The sequence below is a fragment of the Paramisgurnus dabryanus genome, chromosome 5 (genome assembly GCF_030506205.2).
Source record: "Paramisgurnus dabryanus chromosome 5, PD_genome_1.1, whole genome shotgun sequence".
Lineage (NCBI taxonomy): Eukaryota > Metazoa > Chordata > Actinopteri > Cypriniformes > Cobitidae > Paramisgurnus > Paramisgurnus dabryanus.
Genome location: NC_133341.1, coordinates 31,613,087 through 31,636,772, shown reverse-complemented (window position 1 = coordinate 31,636,772; position 23,686 = coordinate 31,613,087). Strand labels below are relative to the sequence as shown.

At 38.7% G+C, this 23,686-nt stretch overlaps 2 protein-coding genes across 2 annotated transcripts; one reads left to right on the top strand and one right to left on the bottom strand.

Moving 5' to 3' along the window:
• Window positions 1–926: 926 nt before the first annotated feature.
• On the top strand, window positions 927–3,927 carry LOC135732750 (vasotocin-neurophysin VT 2-like). Its single transcript, XM_065251030.2, has 3 exons — window positions 927–1,086; window positions 2,977–3,181; window positions 3,627–3,927. Exons 1-3 carry the CDS (start codon window positions 964–966, stop codon window positions 3,746–3,748), a joined length of 450 nt encoding a protein of 149 aa, XP_065107102.1. The 5' UTR covers window positions 927–963; the 3' UTR covers window positions 3,749–3,927.
• A 48-nt stretch (window positions 3,928–3,975) lies between these two features.
• On the bottom strand, window positions 3,976–23,430 carry ythdc2 (YTH domain containing 2). The gene is made up of 30 exons (XM_065251029.1): window positions 23,297–23,430; window positions 21,423–21,579; window positions 21,230–21,320; window positions 20,828–21,021; window positions 20,543–20,736; window positions 18,847–19,013; window positions 18,505–18,607; window positions 18,262–18,418; window positions 18,070–18,177; window positions 17,841–17,989; window positions 17,616–17,751; window positions 17,413–17,539; window positions 16,862–16,927; window positions 16,544–16,722; window positions 15,361–15,457; window positions 14,473–14,560; window positions 14,301–14,381; window positions 14,102–14,184; window positions 13,840–13,945; window positions 12,250–12,369; window positions 11,828–12,100; window positions 11,610–11,736; window positions 11,330–11,535; window positions 11,014–11,212; window positions 10,706–10,815; window positions 8,031–8,329; window positions 7,797–7,950; window positions 7,423–7,620; window positions 4,575–4,757; window positions 3,976–4,475 (listed from the first exon to the last, which is right to left on the bottom strand). The coding sequence occupies exons 2-30, from the start codon at window positions 21,571–21,573 to the stop codon at window positions 4,398–4,400; spliced, it is 4,224 nt and encodes a 1,407-aa protein (XP_065107101.1). The 5' UTR covers window positions 21,574–21,579; window positions 23,297–23,430; the 3' UTR covers window positions 3,976–4,397.
• Window positions 23,431–23,686: the final 256 nt, after the last annotated feature.

Here is a 23,686-nt window from a genome sequence, read left to right as displayed (position 1 = left end):
TCGGATCCAGACGTGTATCACGTGTGTCCGATGAAACCGTCTATAATGTTTTTTTACACTGTAAGTTCAAGATGAGCAAATTAACAATTGAATTGTTTCAATTGATTTTAGTTTTTTCAGTAGCTCTTTTCACAATGTTCATTGTTGCAAAGTATCAAAATAATGATATAGAAATATTTTTATGAAATAACAAACAGGAAAAGATGTGAACAATATGCAAAACTGGCCATTGGTTATAGCAGTGAAAAGCCTTGGAAGAAGGACCAAAAGACTTCTTATGACACATTAGTATAATGCTGCTGTTAACCAGAGAGATGTATCCCAAAGAAAGCAGTTATGCAAACTGTCAGATTATCATCAAGACTGAAAGTAATGAGTTCATCTCATTTTGTCTGGTGTGGTAATGGCAGCTGATGTGTCCTTTATTACTCATGCAATATTTCCTGTAGTGCCACTGATGACATAATGAATAATCTGTCAATATATCCGTCAAATAGTATACTTATGTCCATTAACACAGACATTAATATATGAAGTTCAGTGCCCTACCAAACAGGTTTATGAATGGCGAGACTGTCTACTGTCATCTTTAAAGATTATATTAGGACATACCAGGAGGAAAATATTAAAAGAGCCTCTTAAATCACAGATCAGGGAGATGAGATTTCTGTCTCTTTTTCTTAGGAGAAATATCTGAGACGGTGGAGCAGTAGTTTCCATTTGCTCTCAATTAAATCTCAGAGATCTCATCCATGATACGTCTTTCATACGGGAAGACAATCTAAGAATAAGATTCAAACACTTGCTCTCTTAATTATTTTCTTGATCATAAGTTGTTCTCAAGGGAATCACTGTAATGAGGTTAAATTGAGAGGCGTGTGAGCTCTCACAGGTTTGTTGATATAAAAGAGTCGTGTGTGTCTGTATGTGATTCAGTGAAGGTTTAATCGTCTCACAGTCGTGATGAATGAATCTGTTCTCCTCCTGATCTGTCTTTCTACACTTCTGTCTCTCTCATCATCATGTTATATACAGAACTGCCCGAGAGGAGGAAAACGCTCAGCGCTGGAGTCTGTCTCCAGACAGGTTAGTCAAAGATATACTTTTATCAACCGCAAAAAGCAGGGTTTTTTTTATTAATTTGTGTTGACCAAAACAATGGTTTTAATTTTGTTTTCATTGAACTGTTTTACCAAATTTTTACAAAATGCAAAATTGCTGGTACCGATATTGGATTACTGATGATATCTATTGATACCGATACATACCGATAGTTTTGCTTTTTACTCCTTGTTTCAAATTATACGGGGATGCAGTGATACAAACATTTTGTGTCAGTTATTTGGTTATTTAGAATGATATCTACTGATACCGATACGACCGTTTTGCTTTTTTGTTGTTATTATGTCATCTGTTCATTGATTTTCAATAATATCCGATAGTTGGGAAAAATTGCTTTTGTCTGCCAATACCGATAATAGGATGATATACCTGCAGTGCATACCTAGTAAATATTAATATTTACCAAATATATCATATTTATTCAAATAGATTGTTTTTTTATCATACTGTATAAATATTTTTGTATATTGGATCACCAATTTAGAAAATAAGGCACTTTTTTAGGCTCTTCACTGCAAAAAAGAGACTTTTTATCAATCAAGAATTAAGCAAAACCACCTAAGAAAATAAGCTTAAATTTTATATATTTTTTAAAACTTTACTAAAAACTAAGTAAATTTGTGCTTGAAGAGCACCAATGGTCCAATTCCCGTTTTTAAATTTCCTTTGGTGTGTAAGTGTGTATTAGTACATGTTAATGATATGCAAAAGGTACAAAACCCAAAAGTAAACAATGATGCAAGTTATCATCTTCAAAGTAAATCTCTTTTCTTGGACTACAACAAACACACAAATTGTAGGCAACAGTTTACGTCCTGGGATTGGTGATTTAGAGAAGACCGCCATTATCATAATTCCTCCCACTTGGACTTGCCTGTACACTGCAAAAAATTACTTTATTGTTTAGTATTTTTTGTCTTGTTTTCAGTAAAAATATCTAAAAATTCTTAAATTAAGATGTATTTTTTGATGAGCAAAAGGACCTAACAAAATAAGTCTAGTTTTTAGACAAAAAATATGAAATTTAAGCAAATTTGTGCTTAAAACAAGAAAAAAAGAAAAAAAATTTATGAAAAAAGTAAACTTATTTTTTTATTCCTTTGGCAGATATTTTTTACGGAGCTCCTAAGGGGACATGGAGCAAAAATTAAATAAAGTTTAGTTTAATGTGCTCACGCGAAACCTTCATGTGCAGAATTTTTTTTTAAGTTTAGTTTCGAGTGCTCACGTGAAACTATCGCGCGCCCATGTGAAAGCGAAAGTTTCACGTGCGCGCACGATAGTTTCATGCGAGCACGCGATAGTTTCACGCTAACATGCGAAACTAAACTTTAGATTTTTTTTAGAGGTATTCTGGCAAAGCACAACGTACAGATTAGCTGGCCAATCAGGAACAAAGCGCTTTTCAAATTGATGAGTTTAGAAAAAAAAACAAAGGGTTTGAGAAAGCCAGGGATATCTGGATAAGTGAAAAATAATGTTTTTTTAACCATAAACCACACAAACACATTGTTTAATACCAAATACACAAAAATAACGTTGTTTGAAATAGGTGCTCTTTGAAAAAAGCAAAAGAATCTGCTAATGGAGTAAGAATTTTTTTCTTTGAAGAATTGTTTAAAAAAAGTTAACTTATTTCAAGATTTTTAATAATTAGCATATTTATTTGCTTGTTTTAAGCACAAATTCACTTCCAGTAAATGTTATATTTTTTGTCTTAAAACTAGACTTATTTTCTTAGGTCATTTTGCTCATCAAGAAAATGCATTTTGATTTAAGAAGATATTTTTAGATATTTGTACTGAAAAGACTAAGCAAGAAAGTCATATTCACTAATGTCTGCTATATTTGCAGTGTATGGCTTGTGGCCCCGGTAATAAGGGCCGCTGTTTTGGCCCCAGTATCTGTTGCGGAGAGGAGTTCGGTTGTCTCCTGGCATCTCCACAGACGGTGCGCTGTCAGGATGAGGAATATCTACCGTCTCCATGCGAGTCTGCCAGGAAACTCTGCGGACCTGATGAAGGTCGCTGTGCCGCTCCGGGTGTCTGCTGTGATGCAGGTCGGTCTGATGACATTTATACATCCATAGAGAAATAACTGATGTGTGATATTAGGAGGATCTGTGGATATTTATTATCAGGGGTTTTCAAACTGTATGATGGCTGGGACCCCCACATATAATAAATATATAGAGCTAGGGATCCCTTTCCTGAAATATATATCCATCTTTTATATAAAGAAACATTTAACTACAAACTAAAATATTTTAGGGGGAATCTTTGTACCTTCTTGACCCAGTTTGAAAACCTCTGATCTACAATAAACGTATAAAAGATCTGCTTTAAGATACATTTAGCTGGCCCATCACATCACAAACCTTGAAAAACTGTTGTATATGCCTTTGGTTAGTACTAAAACTGAATTGGGATTTTCCCCATGATCCTATTGGGAAAATAAATGTTTAGGTTCCAGTTTTAGTGATGTTCAATGTTTTTCCTCTACAGAGGGCTGCACGCTCGACCCAAACTGCTCTGAAGACGGTACAAATGACGATGTGTTGGAGCAAGGAGCTTCACCGGGAGAATTTCTTCTGCGTCTTCTGCATATGAAACACAATCGCATCTGAACTCATTCAATACATAACCATCACTGACCAACACATCCTCACTGATTCACATTCAATATGATAAAAGCCTCACTAAACACAATGCACTTCAGTGTGACAAGTTTGCTTTGTGTAGCATTTACTTTTCAAACACTGAGGTGTGTACATATGTAAGAAATAAACATCTCCTGCACTGTTAATGTTCTGTAGTCTGTGTGATGATTTGACTTTAAAGAAAGACTAAAACATGAACAAAAACATTTTATTGCAAATAATGCACATGCATCACATCGGCGACATTGAACGCGTGATATGAAACTCAATTCATGGTCCAAAAACTGATAAACACGGACTCAACATTAATGCATTCATAAACTGGATTAAAGAATAAAGTATGAGTGTTATAGATGTCATTCTTTCACATTTAGTCAAAGTTATGGTCAGTAACCAAATATTAACCTGTACAAGAATAAAGATCTGATCAGCTTTACATTTAAAATATAATTAACCGATGAACAAGTGCAAAGCCATCATAGATGACAAAAAACATTTGCACAGCAATTAAAACGATGCTCATGTAACTTTAATCATTTGGTAAATATTATTGAGAAGGTTTTTTTTTAAATAATTCCTTTCTAACATTCATGAGGTAAACGTGCTTGAATTGTCCTTAGACCTCCGGCAGATGTTTTGAAGTGATTTTGTCCCATAGCTCCAGCAGTTGACTTCCAGTCTGAGACTCCAACTCCTGGACAAAACAAACACACGAATGCATTTCAGCTTCATCATAAACCACACCGTCACAATAATAGTACAAACTCCTTGATACAAATACACGATTGCAAACCTGTCCATCTCGGCTGATCTGAACCTTCTTGTTATCGTTCCACGGGTTCAAGAGTTGCTGTGTGTGTTGGAAGGGAAGAATCTCTTTACGAACCCACTCCACACTGAACACGCCTCCTAAACCGGCTGAACCCCAGTCCAGACATCTCTCACTGCTGATCTCGGATGTCATGCGGGCATAACCCTACCATACCAGAGAAAGAGAGGAAAAAACACGGTTTGGGAAAAAATGCCCCTTTAGAGAATCGCTTCTGTAAAGCTCAGTGGTTCAGCATTGCATTAGCTGTGGGTTCAAACCCAGGGTACACACATGTAAACCTTGATGGGCTGTGTATTGAACTCATGATACGATATGTATGTTCTCGATGCAATGTTAAATGGTACTGTAAATCTTGTCGATATATTGCCCGCTTTCCTATTTTGGGAAAATAATAGGATATCATTTCAGAAAAGCTGTCATTGAGAACACACCACCATATGCAAACTAAATGTGTGACTGTTTAAGTTTAGAGATAAGACGAATGCTATCTAGTGGTCGGGATGTTAAGTCCAAATGAAACAACTGTAATGAATCTTGTATGATTTTAATTTTAAAATATGCTTATTGCATTTTATTTTGTATTATCAATACAGTATTGCCAACCATGAAACTCACATGCACCAATATTTTCTTGCACCCCTTATATCTTGTAATTCACTGTGAGTCGTTTTGGCTAAAAGTTGCTGCAAAATGCATAAATGTACATTTTTTTCATGTTTTATTTGTACCAGCATTCTGGATGCAGATTGGTCAATATAGATATCCAGTTGACATATCACAAACTAGATTTACTAATGCACAGAAAACACTTTTGCCCTAATATTTGTATGTATTCAAAAAACGGTAACACTTTATTTTACGGTGTCTTTGTTACACATGCTACATGTAATTATTATAGTAATAACAGTTAATTATGCATAATTACATGCAACTAACCCTGAACCAAACCCTAATTCTAACCCCAACCCTATAGTAAGTACATGTTGTTAATGATTATTACTTAAATGTATAATTACACTGTAACAGTGACGCCGTAAAATAAAGTGTGACCCAAAAAACTTTTAAATTATGAATTAACCCCTTAACTGCCACCCCCCCTATAAATGTGGGTTGAAAAGTTGATGTGCACCTTTAAATGAATATAACTCTGGCATTTTTTGGACTAGAAGCTTGATCTTGTTTTAAAGAAGACACTTTAAAGTTTTTGTCTGGAGGTGATTAAAATATATAAAAAATACTTACAGTGGTTTAAATTTGAATATGTATTTTATATTTATATAAAATCATCCACATGCAAATGTTTACACCCAAAATTTTAAAAACATAAAGCCAGAAGTTTCAATTAGTTCTGATCCAAATTTCAACTTAAAATAGCAAAAAATTAGGTTTCTGTCGCACTTTTAGTGGTTTTACCAACAAAGACCACTAGGTGTCAATGGTTTGCAGCATACTCTTGTCACAAATTAATAAATAACTGTCACTGCATTATTATCACTGCTAAAAGGTTTTGAAATATGAAAACTACATTCTAAGAGCTTTCCAATGCTATATAGACGGTTAAATGGGACGCACGCGCGTCGTCGCAGTTACACATCTGACCGAAACTTGGTTTCTGTATGATTCATGGTCTGCTTAGTGAATAAACTGGACTCTGGAACAAATACCTTGTCGTAATAACAAATGGTTTGGCGATCATGGATCACCGCTATGTGAAGGGAGGTTTGGCAGCCGATCTGCAGTTAAGATTGTATATATTATATAGTATACATTATATAGTTTTTGATACGCTTTAGAACTAAGGTTTTGCTTGTTATCAGAAATAAACTACTAGGATTCTGTTGATTCTTTGCAGAGTTTACCAGAAGTTACGTTTGTTCCACAAATGCCATTTGTTTATGTTGTTTCTGCTGAAACGGTCTATATTTCATGATTTTACTAAAGTTTCACAAAATGCCTACCAGGAAAAATTTCTTCTAAAAATATATAAACATACATATCAAATGAAAGAACAGACCATCTGCTTTTAAACAAACAATAAACAAACTATCTATATTTACATCCTATTTATATATTTATTTCTGCTTATAAGCTCTTAAATATGAGTATTTTTCTTCAAAAATACAATTTGATTTTTTTTTTAGCAAAAAGCTGAATTAATTGCATTTTTGTGAAGTAATTTTTTTTAAGAGTTCAGATTCAAAAATTAATAAAAAAAATTGTTTTAGTTTTTATAAATTGGGCCCATCTAGTGGATAACTGCTGTATTACAGATTAAGATAAAAACTCATCAGGAACATGTTTTTTCATGCAAATGTTTTCTCTTAATTGAAAAGATAACTTGCCAATGGCGGGGAAAAGGTAAAAAGGGGGGTGACCGTAAAGATGTTAAGTCACTCTGCTGTGTGTTGTGCCTGTATCAACAGTCTTTTGCTGTGTATATGATTAAGAAACATCTCACACCATAAAATATGAGATCAAACTGATACACAATGAGGAGGATATGTCAAGTCCCTGACCAAAATGAATGTTTCTGCTGTCCTTTGAGCTGTCCTTAAAATACAGTATATCAGTAAATTTTTTTGTCTCAATATGGACAGCAGTAATGTCTTTTTGTAAGGTATTTTTTATAAAAACTACTTAAATGTCTTAATATTACTAAGGATTAGTCCTGGATTAATCTAAACCCTGTCCAGGAAACTGCCCCAATAATTGTGAAGCAACTCTTGCAAACAAGAACAATAAAAGCTACAGAAAAGTCATGTACGAAGGATTGTTTTAAGTGTAAATATATATATTGAGAAAATCAGACCTGGAAGTGTCCAGATCCCTGTACGGAGAAGATGAGGAAAACAGCGCTGCTCTCCAAGAAGGCTCGGTTCAGTTTCTGTTCATTGTTTGGTGTGGTGGACCAGATGCCTTTCTTCTGAGACAGCTCAATGTTCTTCATATTGCTGCTCTTCATGATGAAGTATCTCAGACACGCTCGCGTCTGTCTCGGCGACGAGCACTAGATTACATCCATATGAGCAAAGATTCATTGATTTGTAGCATTGATGAGTGAAATCAAACTTTGATGCTCCTAATCTCATGAATTACGGGATTTCAGACAGGGTCGCAAATCATGACATACTGAATGTTATTTAATCAAAATTTGTGTAGGTTTGGAGTTGAAATGGCAGATACCTTTCCAGAGGACAAGAGGCCTGCAGAGGGGCTGTTGAGCAACGGGCTGCTCGCACTTTTAAAGGGCAAGTGTTCCTCTCCCAGACGCTTCGACTGATGGGTTTTCTCTCTGTGAGGTTTTGCTTGAGACACGTGAGAGGTCAGACGAGGCGATCTGCAGGAAAACAAATCATCGCAACATCATCACATGACCTCAGGTCTTGATTGTGAACATCACATTGAAATCTCCCTCACCTGTCCGGGCTGCTCAGCTCGCCAGCGCCCTGCTGTAGATCCGCTGCGCTCCTTCGACCTGCGCTGCCGCTCTTCCAGGATGAGCTCTGCGGGCTGTCGTCAGAGTTCATGGGTCGAGGTCTCTGTCCGATGCCGGTGGGCTGCTGAAGACCCGCCGTCTGTTCTTCGGCCGACAGCACCGACACCAGCGTTCGGATGGTGGCCTCGTCCAGCTGAGAACTGGCCTTAGACGGAGCTCGAATCCTCCTCAAAAACAAACTCTGCCATCGCTGTCTAAGGCCGAACACCAGCTTGGCCGTCTTATGTGAGACACAAGACAGACACCAACAACAAATTTTATTATTTGTACAATGCAAAGTCAATGCAAAGATGTGAATTGTGCTGGGTGACGTGACTAAGGTCATTTAAACTCAAGTGGGTACTTCGTATGATGAGTTGTAACGCAAGCCAATCAGCGAAGAGCTTATTGACATGTTCAGTAGAGGAGAGCATTATAGCCGTCTGTGGGCACCCCAACATTTATGACACAACATCTTCATATAAAGACCGAACAAAAAACAAGATATCTTGGAGAAAAGTAGGTGAGGGAGGTGGTAAATTATGAAAATGTGTGACCTCATCATGTGATAATTTTATTTGTGCGAGTGACGCGCACAACAAGTGATCCTGTGATTGCGCAAATAAAAAAACGAATTGTAAATGCGTCCAATGGAAACTTCTCATTCACTCCCATATATCATAAAAACGTTTTTTTTTACACTTGGGTGACGTGGTTTTTCAGGCAAGTTGAAAAAGGAATATGACACAATACTGTAATCATAATTTTTTCGCATTTTACAGGTGTCCTGATGTGCGTAAAAGTCACATGATCGTTCTTTAAATATGGTGTGGTATGTTTGATTGGTGGACAAAACAGAAGGTGTGTTCGACTTTATGTGACATCACAAGAACCATCAAGTGTGTGACATTAAAAAACAGCGAGAGCGATTCAGGAGTCGACTGCTTTGTGTGTTTTTGAGTCCCTCTCAAGGTATTTTGATGTCATTCGCATGTCGGTCTGCGTGGTGCCGTATGAAGTCGAATACACCCATGGCCTTTTCGAATGACTTATCGTGAGACAACAAAGTTACCTTTTAGTCGCATAACATCCGTTAATTGAAAAGCAGTCTTATAGGTTTTTTGTTGACATTAAGAAAATAACGCTAAAGTTTTGTGCAAATCGTAACATGGAAATGCAGCTAGTGATTCGAGCGCAAACTGCCCCGCATGATTTCTTGAATCGCTCTTGCTGTACTTTAAAGTTTTAATGACATCAAAACCGACAATTCTTATTTTTTTATGTAATTTTGATGTGTTTATTTTAAAAAGTCTCTTTATTCATGTGCCCTCATAAACTTCAATCAAATTCTGAAAATGTACTTCCGCCCCCTTGTGGCAGACATTCTCTGATGACGGCGGGAGCCGCCCCCTCCACTGTCAGTTTGCTGCCAGTTCAATTTTGAAATCAAACGCCTACTTTTTTATATCCAATCAAAGCACACTGAGGAACACAAGCCACGCCCATTATTTTCCTTGCATGATAATCTGTTTCACTCAGAAATAAGCCACAACACGGAAGTCGATCGTGCCTTCTTGTTCACATGGATTTTAATGACATCCGACTGTTGGCCTGCGCGGCGTTGCATCGAGTTGAACGCAACTAATACAGGGTTCCCACACCTTCATTAACTTCAAATTCAAGGACTAAATGTGGGGACTAGGGATGCACCGATACCGATACTGGTATCGGCCTCGATACCACATTTTCTAAAGTACTCGTACTCGTTAAAAGTCCCCTGATACCTGGAATCGATACCACGGTTTGAGAAATGTCTATGTTTGAGCGGCGTGTAAGGGGTTAATGCCTCGTGTTGTCCAAAGAGGCAGAGTTTACAACAAACTGGAAAACTAGTCCTTTGTTTTTTTTGTTAAATTATATGACTAAAGCTGTTACCTGTACATTTAAATCATGTTTTTTTTATTAAGTACTCGGTATCGGCAAGTACTGAAATGCAAGTACTCGTACTCGTATTCCAAAAAAGTGGTATCGGTGCATCCCTAATGGGGACGCATTTCAACTGATAGCAATGTTACATCGTGTTATCTTTTAAGATACATTGTTACAGTTCCCTTTTGAGGGAACTCGCGCTGCGTCACTGCGGTGACACTTTGGGGACACCTCCAGGGGTAAGTGCGTCTGAATGTGTATATCAAATTCAACCAATAGTGAGGCTTAATGACAAAGACAGGGTGACGGGGGAGCCAGGAAGTATATCTCAAAATATTGACAAAGATGGCGTTACAGGGAAGCAGGAAGTATGGCAAGGGAGACGCAGCGTCTCGTTCCCTTCTCAGGGAAAGCACTTTCAATGACCTGTATCTATTTATGCAGATTTTCAAAAACTTCAAAGGGCCTTGATTCCCCCCCCAGATTCACAAACTTTCAAGGACCCGTGGGAACCCTGTTATATCAGGTAAAATCAGCTATAATATTTTAATCAGAAATACGTCATTAAAGCCGATTGTCAGTCTAAATATAACTTTGGTTTGGTCCCAGATTTTTAAATGATAATCAGAGATTTGTTTGAGGGTTTCAATGAAGTCAAACCCACAACCACAGTAAGAAAGACTCTTACCTCCTGATCCAGATTAAAGTTCACCCACTCGTCAATCTTGATGCTGGTAAGATGAGCACCTGACCGATCCTCCATCTCACTGTCACTGCTTTCATTCACACCATCACCTGCTGTACACAGTCACATTTACGGTGAGTAGCTCTAGTTTCGAATTATCCATATCTTTCAGAAAACTGGCACATCTGCCTCTGAAATCATCAATAATATTATAGCCGTTTTCACGAACCAATCAAATCTTAACAGAAAATAAGCCCTGCCCTTCACTATTTGCCTCACTGTACGGGAGGTGATTGATTTCTGTGAGGTACCTCCATCGTAAGCTGTGGGCTCCTGTAACGCTGTGCTCGGGAGTCTCGCACATCCTCCAAATAAGGCCAAGGTCAGAGGTGTGACAGCGGAGCAGCACTTGATGCTGGCGATCCTATGAGCTCGGGTCATCTCATCATAAATCAGCCAATCGGTGGGCAGGGACTCCACTGCTGCTGCCTGACCATTGGCTGGAGGAATCTGGTCATTGAATTAAATATGGAAGAACAGATGAGATAGGTCAACACAGACAACCACCGTGTCAATCATCTTTTATTTCCCAAAACACAGGACCGAAAGATATCTTGAATCTCTGACCTTCTTGTACTGCGGCTGACTCAGGACAGAGGTCGGATGAAATCGGACATTCTTCTCTTTGAATCCCATGAGGGTCAGGTTTTCGCGGTTCACGTGGATCAGGTTGGGATACATACCGGCGACCAGCGCGGCCTTTACTATGGCCCAGTTCTCAGAGTTCAGATTAACATCGCGAATGTCTCCGCCTCCTCGTGCTCGTACGAAACCTGCGCAAACAAATTTGAGCAACATTCTGGTCTCCAGCATCAACTTAGTTCAGCTGTAAATATTGCAGGCGTACCTGTAGCTCGCAGCTGACCCAGGAGCTGTGCTCTCATCCCTACGATGATCTCCATGGTGGCCTGAGAGAGGAAGTTCTTCTCACAGAAAGCTCTTTCCCATCCATCACTGCGTGCCTTCTGCCAAGCCTGTATCACCGGAAGAATATTCATTCACGATGAATTTCATAATTGATTATTATGGTATTAGTTGTTGCAGCCCTACACCGTACTCTCTCACCTGAAATGCTCTGAGCAGAGCCATGTGGTCGCTGAAAGTGTTGGCACAAAAGCGTTTCCTGCACAGCATGGCCAGTCGCTTCTGAGAGGCCTGCGTGGGCAACACAAACGGATCTCTGTGGGCCAGCGTGCAGGCGATGGTGAGGATGGGATCCAGACACTTCAGAACCACGGCACACAGCACCATCTTCCCCAGATGAGGCTCCACGGGCAGGTCAGCGAGGTGATAACCCAACTCAGTCAGGTCCTCCCAGGGGTCCATGGCATCGATGGTCTGGTGGAGGTGGTGGTGAAGTTGACAGAGACAGGAAAGAAGAAAAATGCAGATTTGATCTGATATAAATAGCAATGATGGCATCTTTTAGTCGTCCAGTGACAGTCAGTGATGTTGATAATGATAGGTTTGAAGAAAAAGTGTCTGACCTTGAGCATCTGTACAGCGTTTTTAACTGCGTGTAGGTGTGGAGGTTCAGGTGCTTTGGACAGAAACTCAGCGATGGAGCAGGTGATGGGAGCCAGAAGTTTAGTATGCAGACAGAGCTCCTGAAAGACAAATAGACTGACTTAAACCTCTTGTTTTTACAAAACATATTACTCGTACAAACTACTGTGCTCTGATATCTGGAGCTCAATGCATTCGGTGTGCATTTTCTGTATGCTTAAAATTCATGGATGACATTTGTCTATTATGTGCAATGGGCAACCTTCAGGTCTCTGTCATGAATCCAACACAGAAGTGAGTCAATCCCATAGACCTCCAACTTTACAGCAGAAAAAATATTTACAACCTGATACAAAAAGAGTTTTTGGTCTATATAAGAAAAAAACTGTAAAGGGGGGTGAATTTTTTTTGCAACTCATCTTTTTGAATGATATTAAGCCTTAGGGGGCGTGCACACCAAAGCTTGTTTTCATGTTTTCAATTGATTCCAATGGAAACTCGGCATTTTTCAAATTAGCCAGCGCTCAGCGGTTTTTCCGCGCTCGGCGCTGAGCGTATAGAGTTGAAAGAGATTCAACTTTGGGTGAAAAGCTCCGCTCATCAATGTCAGTTCTCACACGGCCGTCCAATCACAGTGAAGGAGGGGCGGGACAAGTATCACAACAACCAACCGGCTCACAGCTCAAGTATCACAGCTAAAAAACGCTTGCAGCTGGCAATCGGTGTCCTCCAGGGATTTTCAGCCACGTTTAAAACTTTTGGTGTGCACAACCCCTTAAAGTTCTGCATAATTAAGGGCGTGGCCACTTGAGTGACAGGTGAATTGCCACTGCTGTCACTACCGTCACACTACGTGGGCGTGTATTCAGCAACCATGCACCTCAGCTCCACCCACGTACCGCCTCTTTGCCCGTTTTTGGTTATCCGGGAGTGACCAGTCCTTCCAGAAAAACAAATTTTTTTGTGATTGTCGGGGACAAAAATTGTTGAACTTGCGGCACGTTTTCTTAAAAAATGCGATGGAATATGCAGGATATTTATGCAATGAAATTGCGGGAATGCCAAATTTGCAGAAACTTGCTAAAACTGTTTGCAGCTTTTGATTGATGTTCACGTCACGTAATTACGTCACTTCATAACATTCCCGTGACAACAGGAGACATGGCTGCGCATGTGTGAAGTAAATGCAACATTTTTCTACATTCTACTAAGATATGACTTTATGCTACGAAAATGCGAGGATTATGAAAGAAATGCAAGCCCAGCATATTTTGCGAGCAGAAATCTGTAATTTGGGCGGTGTATTTAAAAAATGCAGCCCCCGCATAAATATGCAAACTTTGGCTGATTATGCATTGAATCATGCGATCGCATAATCACGGTTTTCTGGAGGGACTGAGTGACGACGCGCTCAATGGCGACGTCAAGTTTAAAAATTTTACTTTAGAAACCTACGGCTGATGTCACGGACATTACGTGCATGTTTTATACCGTCTTTGATTATCACCCCATTGCAAGTTTTACAGAAAACAAATCCAACTTTATTATGTTACTGACTGTTGTGTATGTACCTGCAGTGGCATACGGAGCAGCTGAGGAACCTGATGTTCCAGCATGTTCTTGAATCTCAGCCGGCTGAAGAGGTGGAAACTGATGCCTGGTCTACAGCGACCCGCTCTACGTAACAAACACACTGTTACAACAAAACCTCACGTACTGTACATCAAATACACTAAGGTAAATCACACAAAAACTGTCAGGCTCGTATACATGACAGACAAAAAAAATGTAGTAATAAGGAAAAGAACTTCTAACTTATACAAGGTGACCAACCTGCCCTTTCTTTGCAAAGCGCTTGCCTTCGATATCCAAACCATCTTCAGCATGGTCACATTATTGAGAGCATCATAGGCCTTCTGTACCAAAATACATACAGTAGTGTTTTTCATTTTTATAAATAATACCCTATTAATATTCACAATACAGCAAATGTCTTGGTAACGAAACACAGTACAGAATAATGCAAACTAACCTCTTTAACTTTTCCAGAGTCAATAACAAACACCACATCATTGACCGTGATGCTGGTTTCTGCGATGTTAGTGGAGAGAATCTAGATAGACAGAGATATATTTATAGAGGACACAGCAGAGAAATGGTTGTGCGAGCTTTGTGATGTGTGTGTGTGTGAGAGAGATACGCACTACTTTGCGAACACCTTTAGGAGTATTATTCAGAACTTTCTTCTGATCGGATGTTTGCATGCTTGAGTGCAGAATGAACACCTGCAACCTGTCAAAATTTGTCAAATAAATAAACACACATTTTTGAACACATAAGTCACACAGGTATCTGTAGCAATAGCCAACGATACATTGCATGGGTCAAAATTATCAACTTGTTATGCCAAAAATCATTAGGATATTAATTAAAGATTATGATCCATGAAGATATTTACTAACTTTTTGACTGTAAATATATAAAAAATGTATTTATCATTAGTAATATGTGATGCCAAGGACTTCATTTGGACAAATTTAAAGGAAAACATCACCATTTTTCTATATTTTACTATGTTCTTACCTCAACTTAGACGTATTAATACATACCAATCTTTTTTTCAATGCGTGCACTTTTAATCTTTGTACAGTGCATTGTGCCTGTATTAGCATTTAGCCTAGCCCTATTCATTCCTATGGATCCAAACAGGGATGAATTTATAAGCCACCAAACACTTCCATGTTTTCCCTATTTAAAGACTGTCACATGAGTAGTTACACAAGTAAGTATGTAAGCACAAAATAAAACTTTTGTTTGGAGCCATAGGAATGAATGGGGCTAGGCTAAATGCTAACACATTCAACACTGTACAAAGTGCACGCATTGAAAAAAGATAGGTATGTATTAATTCATCTAAGTTGAGGTAAGAACATTGTAAAATATTGAAAAAACTGTGGTGTTTTCCTTTAAAGGCGATTTTCTCAATATTTTGACGTGGATTCCCTCAGATTCCAGATTTTCAAATAGTTGTATCTCTGCCAATATTGTCCTATCCAAACAAATCATACATCAAAATCTTAAATTCGACACACCTTTGCTGGTATTCTGTAAATCTTTTATCGTCAAAAATGATGCGGTCTCTTAAAGAGACAATCTCATCATAGCCCGGCAGGAATATCAATACCGCGCCTAAAAACATAAGACAAAACATAACATAACATTATCATAGAGAAACCTGATCATGCAAAAATCATGCAGACATCCTTAACCTCCCGTCTGTGTAACTTTTAGGGGGATCTCTATATAACTATATTATCAGAGGTGTATAAAGACCTTATATACTGAACTGTATTACTTTAATTACCTTAGAATGAGCCGTTTTTATCTACATACACCACAGGTTGGTTGCAATTCGCAATCTCACCACTAGATGGCAAACTAAAATCAACACACTAGACCTTTAACTCTTTCCCCACCAGCATTTAAAAAAATAAAAAAAGTTGCCATATATACATTTACACAAATGTTAGATGGCTAGCTAACTCTGTACATCATTGCTTGAAAATAATGACGGTTCTTTGTTCATAATCATAATGCATATATTTAAACGTAAAATAAGATGATTAAAGGCAAGGCGGTGGCTGACTGACATACTTTAAGACATTTTTTAGCATTTTGTTAATAGACGGCCTACCCCGGAGTATCCCAATCCAATTGCGGCTCTCCTGGGGTTAGTTCTATAAGCGGGAGAATATTGTAATTGCAAAGTGGTCAGGCTGATGTCTTGTGTTTATTCCACTGTTTGATTTATAATTATTAGATTATTTTCACAAATTTCACTTAACCCTGCTGTGAATGAACAAAGCTGTGACTCAATTTGTGTGTTTTCCATCTGAATGGTCAGCATGAGGCGGCTGCTGATTGCACTGAGAACCAATGTTATAGGCTTTGGTTTCAATTTTGATCAAATTATTTTCGAATCGGTTACATATTATGTCATGGATAAATCCCTTGAATGCATACTGCAGGCCCTTTTGTCTTGCTCTCTCAGATATTTCACCTGTTTGCCAAAAATGACTAATTATCCCCTTGGGAATGTCTGACACCGGTGCATACATACTGTAAAAGACTTGACAGGAGCAAAAGCTTGACAGGCGTAGCAACAGTAACTAAGGAGGGCAGGGCTTAGCGAATGGTCAATTGATGAGTGAACTCGTCAATGGCAGGGAAAGAGTTAACATTATGCTGAACAACACTTAAAACAATGGCTCTAACCCTCATTGGAGCTCTGGCAAATGTTGAAGAGCAGATGTAAGATGAGGTCCAGGTCGACTCTCTCATCATCAAAGCTGTGATGATACGCTTTGAGCAGCTCCTGGTCTTCCGAGCTCAGATCAGAACCAGCTGTCTGATCCAGAGACGACTCGTCCGGCTGACCCGCTTCAACACACCCCCTGTACCAACAAGCAAGAACAACAGTGTCTCTACAGATCCACATCCAAATTAGACAATCATAAGTATGGTCTTATTTAGGAAACAACATCCTGTGTGAGTATGACAGATTTGGCTTTAAGAGACAAGTGCAGTGCTCACATGTGAGACTCCAGGAGATCTACAGCCTCCGATTGATTGAAATGTTTGGCCCAGTCGAGAGCCGTCCTAAAATACAAACACACATAACGCATTTACATGTACTTGATGTAACTTAGATATAAGGCCGGCCACACTACTTTAAAAGGATCATCAGCGATCATGATCAATTTAAATAAGTGAACAGTGCCCCAATGTCAAGTGACCTAGGGTCCCTATCAGTGCCCAAACTTGCATACACAATATACTGATTCACAACCTTAGTTCTGCTGAACACAAATTACTTCCATAGAATAATTTTTTTCCTATTATAGAAGTCAATGGTGCCCCAGATCTGCTTGGTTACAAACATTTTTCAAAATATCTTCATTTGTGTTCAGCAAAACCAAGAAATTTATACAACTTGAGGGTTTTTGGATGAACCATCCCTTTAAGACTAAGAGTTTGCCAGATGCATAAACGTGAATGAAAAAAACAAAAACACGTGATACGCCCGCTTTAAACAATGTCAGGTAAATTTTAAAAACTCAGCAAGTATTCGTTGAATTTCTCACCAGCCGTTTGAGGCTTTGATGTTGACGTTGGCACCCATACTTAAGAGCTGCTCCATCTGACTGAGAAAGCCTCTTCCTGCGGCCACCATCAGAGGAGTGGCACTGGTCTCGCTGTGTCTGTAGTCCACTGAGAGAACACAACCACATCAGATTTACCATAGTAAATCTCACCAGTAACGGCAAGACGTGATTGAGTTCAATACCGCTGATGTTTTCGTTCAGGATGAGATTGAAGAGTTGCACGAAGGTGTCCGCATCTTGCTTCAAGAAAATCTCGGAGATGCAGGTGTCCATTTCCCTGAGCAGCCAGGGCTCTAGTGTGGCCACGTCTTTTTCGCTCTGAAAAAATACACAATGTAAGACATATGAAAGAACTTTCCACCAATGGTCAATGGGTTTTACGTGATAAATACGAATGCAAAAAATACCAGCTGGCTGAAGACACTGTCCCCTCCATCATCCAGGAGATCACTGTCCTGTAGGACACAGGTGGACGGCTTTTCCCTCGGACACTCGCGCTGTAAGACCGTCGGACGGGCGTCACACCATTCTGTCAAAGACATCTGCTGCTTCGCCTCTGCACAAACATCAGGCTTAATAAAACAACTGCTTCGCTTATACCTGCATCACTCGACTATAAGAATACATTTATTTTACCTCTCTGCACCTCCTTCTTGTATTTCATCATCTCTTTGTTTGCATAGCCTGTTGTCCTTAGGATATCTTCAAGGAAGAGCTGCTTGACATCAAAAGGGCAACCTTTGACTTCAAACACAACACAAACGCATTTAAACATCATCGGCAAGCTACGCAAAAGATGTTCATGTTATAATTATACCGTATACTTACTGTAAACAACAGGAGGTGCTTTAAAGTATCTAACGAAGAGACTGACATCCAGAGCGGCGCTGGACAGGATGAGTTTCATTGAGGGCATCTTATTAAGAACGTCCTTCAGCTTAGTGAGTAAAAAATCCGTCAGACCGTCACGCTCGTGAACCTCGTCCTAAAGGAGCAAAAACAAGGATAATGCCGATTAGGTTCTTATGAGAGATCGATGATCCAGACAAACATTCTCATAGTGGCGCTCACCACAATAACGTGTGTGACGGTGGATAGGGCGTCGTCTCCGGCCATCAGTGTTCTCAGCAACACTCCACTGGTGCAGAACGTCAGGAGGGTTTTGGGGGAAACCCTGCAAACCAACAAAAAAGCCACAAGCAAAAGTTCGGTCAAAAAATAGATATAACAAAATCGGGCACGGCGACTACTGTGAATGGGAAAAATTTAACACTCAACATGACGGCGTAAGTCCCAACTTCCAGTAAAAAGAAACAAATGGAAAATTTAGATTTATAAGAAGAGTCGATAAAAGAAATAACAGATATGAAGACTACGTGTCATCATAGCTTTTAGTGGGTTTTATTGGAGCACCTGCTCTCCAGGCGGATCTGATAACCGACGGTTTGTCCGATCTTCTCCCCGCGTTCAGCCGCCACTCGCTCCGCTACAGCAATGGTCGCCAGTCTCCTGGGCTGAGTGCAGAAGATCCGACAGGGAATTTCATTCCGGCTGCAGTCATCCAGAAGAAACTGGGGGATCTGAGATACACGCACAAATATGAGGTCCCTTTACACCATGTACTTATCTTACTAATGTCAACACAGAAAGCCACTTCTGTAACACGACACACTTCAGTCAACACAATTTTCTATAGCATTTCACTTTTGTGCAGCACACTGTGATGTCTGATTCATTGAAACCCTTTAATTATGGTGATTATTTTTTTAATTAATCTGTCAAATGGACAAGGCGATCAACAACCTCGTTCACACAGCACTTTGATCCCAGAAAAATTCAGTAAAATTGGCAGAAAGTATTCTTTGTGAACACAAACACATCCCGTAAATGTTCTGGGACCGCTTCCCTAAAGGGGAGCTAGTAACATTGCCATAACATTTACAGAAAACGTCCTGTGTGAACAAATGACAGGCGTGTTACGAAGTTACGGTTTAGCTCTTTAGGATTCAAAATCTTTATGGTATGTGTGTGAATGCACGCACAGACTCCGGAAAATATTTGGGAGTGTAAATAAGCCAAAATCAAACGATCCTGGGACAAATCCTGGATGCATTTTCCATGTATTTAATTTCTGTGTGAAAAGGGCTTACCTGAACTTAAAAGTCATTTGTCTGAATCTTGAACTGACTCATTTAAATGACTCACTACAGACACAAATGAATGGCGAACATTACATATTGTGTCTTTAAAGCACTTTAGTAAAATGTGCTTTTAGTCTAATTTCTGTCAGAGTTTTAATAACTGTAGGGGGCAATGTTTGTTGTAGAAAAATTTATTTAAAAAATCTTATGGTGCATTCACACCAGCCGTGGTAGAGGCGGCAAAAACGAGCTATTCGTGCGTAGTTGGTCGCTTGAACATTTTGAGTTTACGAGCTTCATTCGCGTGTGAAATTCTAGTCATTCGAGACATTCACACAGAAATTCGCTTCATGGGAGGGGCTTCTGCGACTCTGCTGAGACTCCGCTTGATTCCTGTAATCACGTTACTACTACAGCAAGGTCAGATTTTTCAACTCATGCATTTCCCCGTGACAACGCTCAATTTGAGCAGAGAGCACCATCCGCGCGTACCGAACCGCAGGATGCCTATTCGTGTCTTTGAATTGACTTAACATGTATATCCGAGTAAAACGGCTTTTGAAATAAAAAAATGAGGGTGGGACTTGAATTCGTCCATCAAGATCTGATTGGATCGTTCGAAGTTGGGTCATGTTGCTATTTGCTAATCGCTGCGATCTTTTCCCGGGGCCTGTCCAACTGCCATACCCCATGACCAGAAGAAAAGAGAGATCATTTCGAGGAGGGAAGGAGATTTGCGTTTTTAATTATGAGGGCACGTGAATTTTTTTTTAAATAATGAAGCTCACAAATAAGTCATTTGTAAAAAAAATACTACAATATTCCTAAACAAATTACAGTTTTTTATTTCAATTTTATTGCGACTTTAACATGATTGGTTCATGTTTTATTCAAGGAAGCTGTCATGATGACCCTTGCTGCAAGATCCAGCAGAAAACATTAAGACATTAAAATCTAGAAGTTCTCACCTGTGTGGTTTTACCTGACCCAGTTTCACCCAAAACCAGCACAACCTGGTTCTCCTTGATGGTCTGTACAATCTCATTCTGTCGCTCATACACAGGCAGCGCTCTCCGAAAACCATCCAGTTCAGACGGGCCGCGTTTCTGAGGAACCTGAGAAATACCGTGACTCAGACGACCGCTGGTTCTGCTCTTACCATCTGGAGGAAAAAGATCAACGGCTGAGGTGAGAACACACAGAATTTAATGATCCATCATCCAGGCACACAAACCGAATTCACAGAAACTCACCACCCGTGTCTGAAGAGGTGTTTCTCTCTGTTCGTGGCAGCAGTTCTGTGCGCTCCTTACTGCTGATGGGGAATCTATGCAGAAGGTTTCCTACCACGTGTTTGGAGTTGTAAGTGAGGTCACAGGTCATGACAGAGCGAGCCATCTCGGTCCCATCTTTCTTTCTCACCGTGAGATATCGACTATTGCCTTTTCTTAAACGACAGTTTACAAGAATTTTCTAAAAACTATAAACAGTCCAGTGTATAATCTGAGTAAGGTCATGTCAGAGATTAAAATGAATGTAAAATCAAACTTTGATGCTTCTAATCAGAATTTGATTATGAGACTTTAGCCTAAATTTCACAGACATGGTCACAAATCAATTCTTCACGGTCGCCACATTTTCCATCTTCAACTTACCCTCGGCTTTTGGAAATGTACCCCAGAGATTGAGCAAGCCGGTGTATGAACGCTCGCTCGGTATTAGTCAGCGAAGAAGGAAAATCCAACTCTAAAAGACAAAAAAGCTACTACTTAAAATTGATTAAATGAGAAATTTAAGTCAAATCACAGGATGATGAAACAGTGTTGAGCTGAATGAATTTATTCAAACCTTTCTCATCACTGTGTAGGAATCTTTCCAGAGAGATATTGACAGCGATTTTAACCTCTTCATCAATCCTGATGTCTTTGAGCCCTTTAGCTTTCAGAGTCTGTTTAGACGCAGTCATTTTTGACTTTGGGGTTCCACCGTGCCGGAACATTTCAGCCTGTATGGATAAATACTATGTATGAAGTTGTTTTTCCTCCCAGGGTCTCTTGAAACACTGTCCAGAACATATACAAAGGGTGGTTTCCCGGACAGGGATTAGCTTAAACCACAACTAGGCCTTAGTTTAATAAGAAAATATAACTAGTTTCAACAAACATGCCGTACTAAAATATTACTTGCGTGCATTTTGAGGCAAAACAAAGGGCACTGATGTGTTTTAAGATATGTCAACAAATTGTTTTCAGTTTGGATAGCTCTTACATTTATTTTAGTCTAGGACCTGTCCGGGAAACCACCCCATAGTTTTATTATTACATCCATCTTCCTTTTTTTTTTTACATTTTTAGTATAAAGACATCTTGAGAGCAAATAATTGGCTTCATAATACAGCTCAGGGACAGTGTTGGGTGTAACTAGTTACTAAATAATTAGTAACTGTAATTTGATTAAGTTTTCCTTGAAAAATAATTGAACTAAATACGATATATGGACTGAACAATTATATATAATACAATAGCAGATTTAACATAAAAATTTAAAGTCTAATGTTAAAATGCTTGTTTTTATGGATCCTTCTCACTTTAAATACTTTGGTGATTTAATAAGAATAATGATAACACTATTACAGTTTACATTTCTCACGTTTAACTGGTTGGTTATTAGCATTAATTTTACTGAGATATTGGCTGTTTATTAATAATAAAAAGCACATATTAATGCCTGATTCTGCAAAACCTTATTCTACATCCTACCCAAGTCCTATCAATACCTAAACATAGCAACTACTTTACTAAGTATTAATAAGCAGTATTAGAGTATTAAAGTAGTTAATAGTGAGAATTGGACCTTAAAAAGTGTGACCAGAATAATTTATGTACTTTTATATGATTAATTCGAGCCATTTCAAGCCTACCTTGTATCATTTACTAAATAGGATTTAGAAAGTAATAAGTAATTTACTACTTTTTGGAGAGAGTCATTTGAACAGTAATCTAATTACAAGATTAAAGATGTAATATGTAACTAGAAATTATTACTTTTTTTGAGTAACTTACCCAACACTGCTCAGGGGTTTTCAAACTAGGGTCTGGGGGCCTCCAAAAGGTTCTCAGGGGTCCCCAGAATAGTTCAGATCAAAAGTTCATAGCATCATATAGTTTGAAAACTACCAAAATAGCTGATATTTGCCACAGTTTAACGTGTTATGTCATTTGTTATATAGTATTATATTACAATTATTAACATGACTAAAAAAGATAAACCGAACAGGATTAACAACAAAAGGAGAATGTCAGTATCCAAACATAATACACACAGAGCAGTGTAACTTACACAGTATATATATCACAAAAATACGCAAAATATAGATGTTTTTTATTTATTTATTGTTGAACACTCAATTTGGACAGAGGACAGGTAAATACAAATCATAACCATTTATTTATTGGTGTGATCTATGCAACGTTAAACTAAACGTACTGTGTTAGCGCTGCAGCTAAACCGTTTTATTTTACCCGCCAAAACTGTCTACCAGCAACATATTACTGAAAGATGCTTAAACACAAAAACCCTACTTAGTGTTAATAGTACCAAAATCACTATTGGTGTGTTGTGAGGAGAGAAATCTCTGATGTGCGAGTCATTCATTGAGTTAGCATCGTGTTACTGTTTAATTACAGCATCAGGTTTAAATGATCGCTAAGTGAACGTCTTACTTGTTTGAGGTTTGTGAGGTAGATGCCGTTTTCAGCTTCAGATGATGGTTATGATGAGTTATAATCTGTTTTCTGTCATAGATCTGTTTGTGTTTGTGTCTGCACAGAAACGAAACTGAGGCAGCGTCTGCCCACGCATGCGCAATAGCTCTGCTCAGATTCCCGGATCTACAAATCATTTTACTGACGTCTTTAACGTAACACGTGACTCATAGATCAGCACTTGTACATGTCATGGTTTCATCATAAAAAATATAATTCTTGATTTATTCTTTTACACGAAATTAATTTTTTATGTATTATATTAACTACTAAAATAATTACTAAAATATTTTTGGTTAATTAACACAGTATACTTTTAAGAGTAATATCATTTTATATGATGATATA

What these genes read in the sequence shown, in the direction of transcription:
- LOC135732750 (XM_065251030.2), top strand. Translation starts at nt 964, where the DNA reads ATGAATGAATCTGTTCTCCTCCTGATCTGTCTTTCTACACTTCTGTCT. An exon ending in TGGAGTCTGTCTCCAGACAG is followed by an intron (nt 1,087 to 2,976) that starts GTTAGTCAAAGA and finishes CTATATTTGCAG; the next exon opens with TGTATGGCTTGTGGCCCCGG. An exon ending in GGGTGTCTGCTGTGATGCAG is followed by an intron (nt 3,182 to 3,626) that starts GTCGGTCTGATG and finishes TTTCCTCTACAG; the next exon opens with AGGGCTGCACGCTCGACCCA.
- ythdc2 (XM_065251029.1), bottom strand. Translation starts at nt 21,573, where the DNA reads ATGTTCCGGCACGGTGGAACCCCAAAGTCAAAAATGACTGCGTCTAAA. An exon ending in GGGTCAGCTGCGAGCTACAG is followed by an intron (nt 11,536 to 11,609) that starts GTACGCCTGCAA and finishes TTGTTTGCGCAG; the next exon opens with GTTTCGTACGAGCACGAGGA. An exon ending in GCCTCTTGTCCTCTGGAAAG is followed by an intron (nt 7,621 to 7,796) that starts GTATCTGCCATT and finishes GATGTAATCTAG; the next exon opens with TGCTCGTCGCCGAGACAGAC.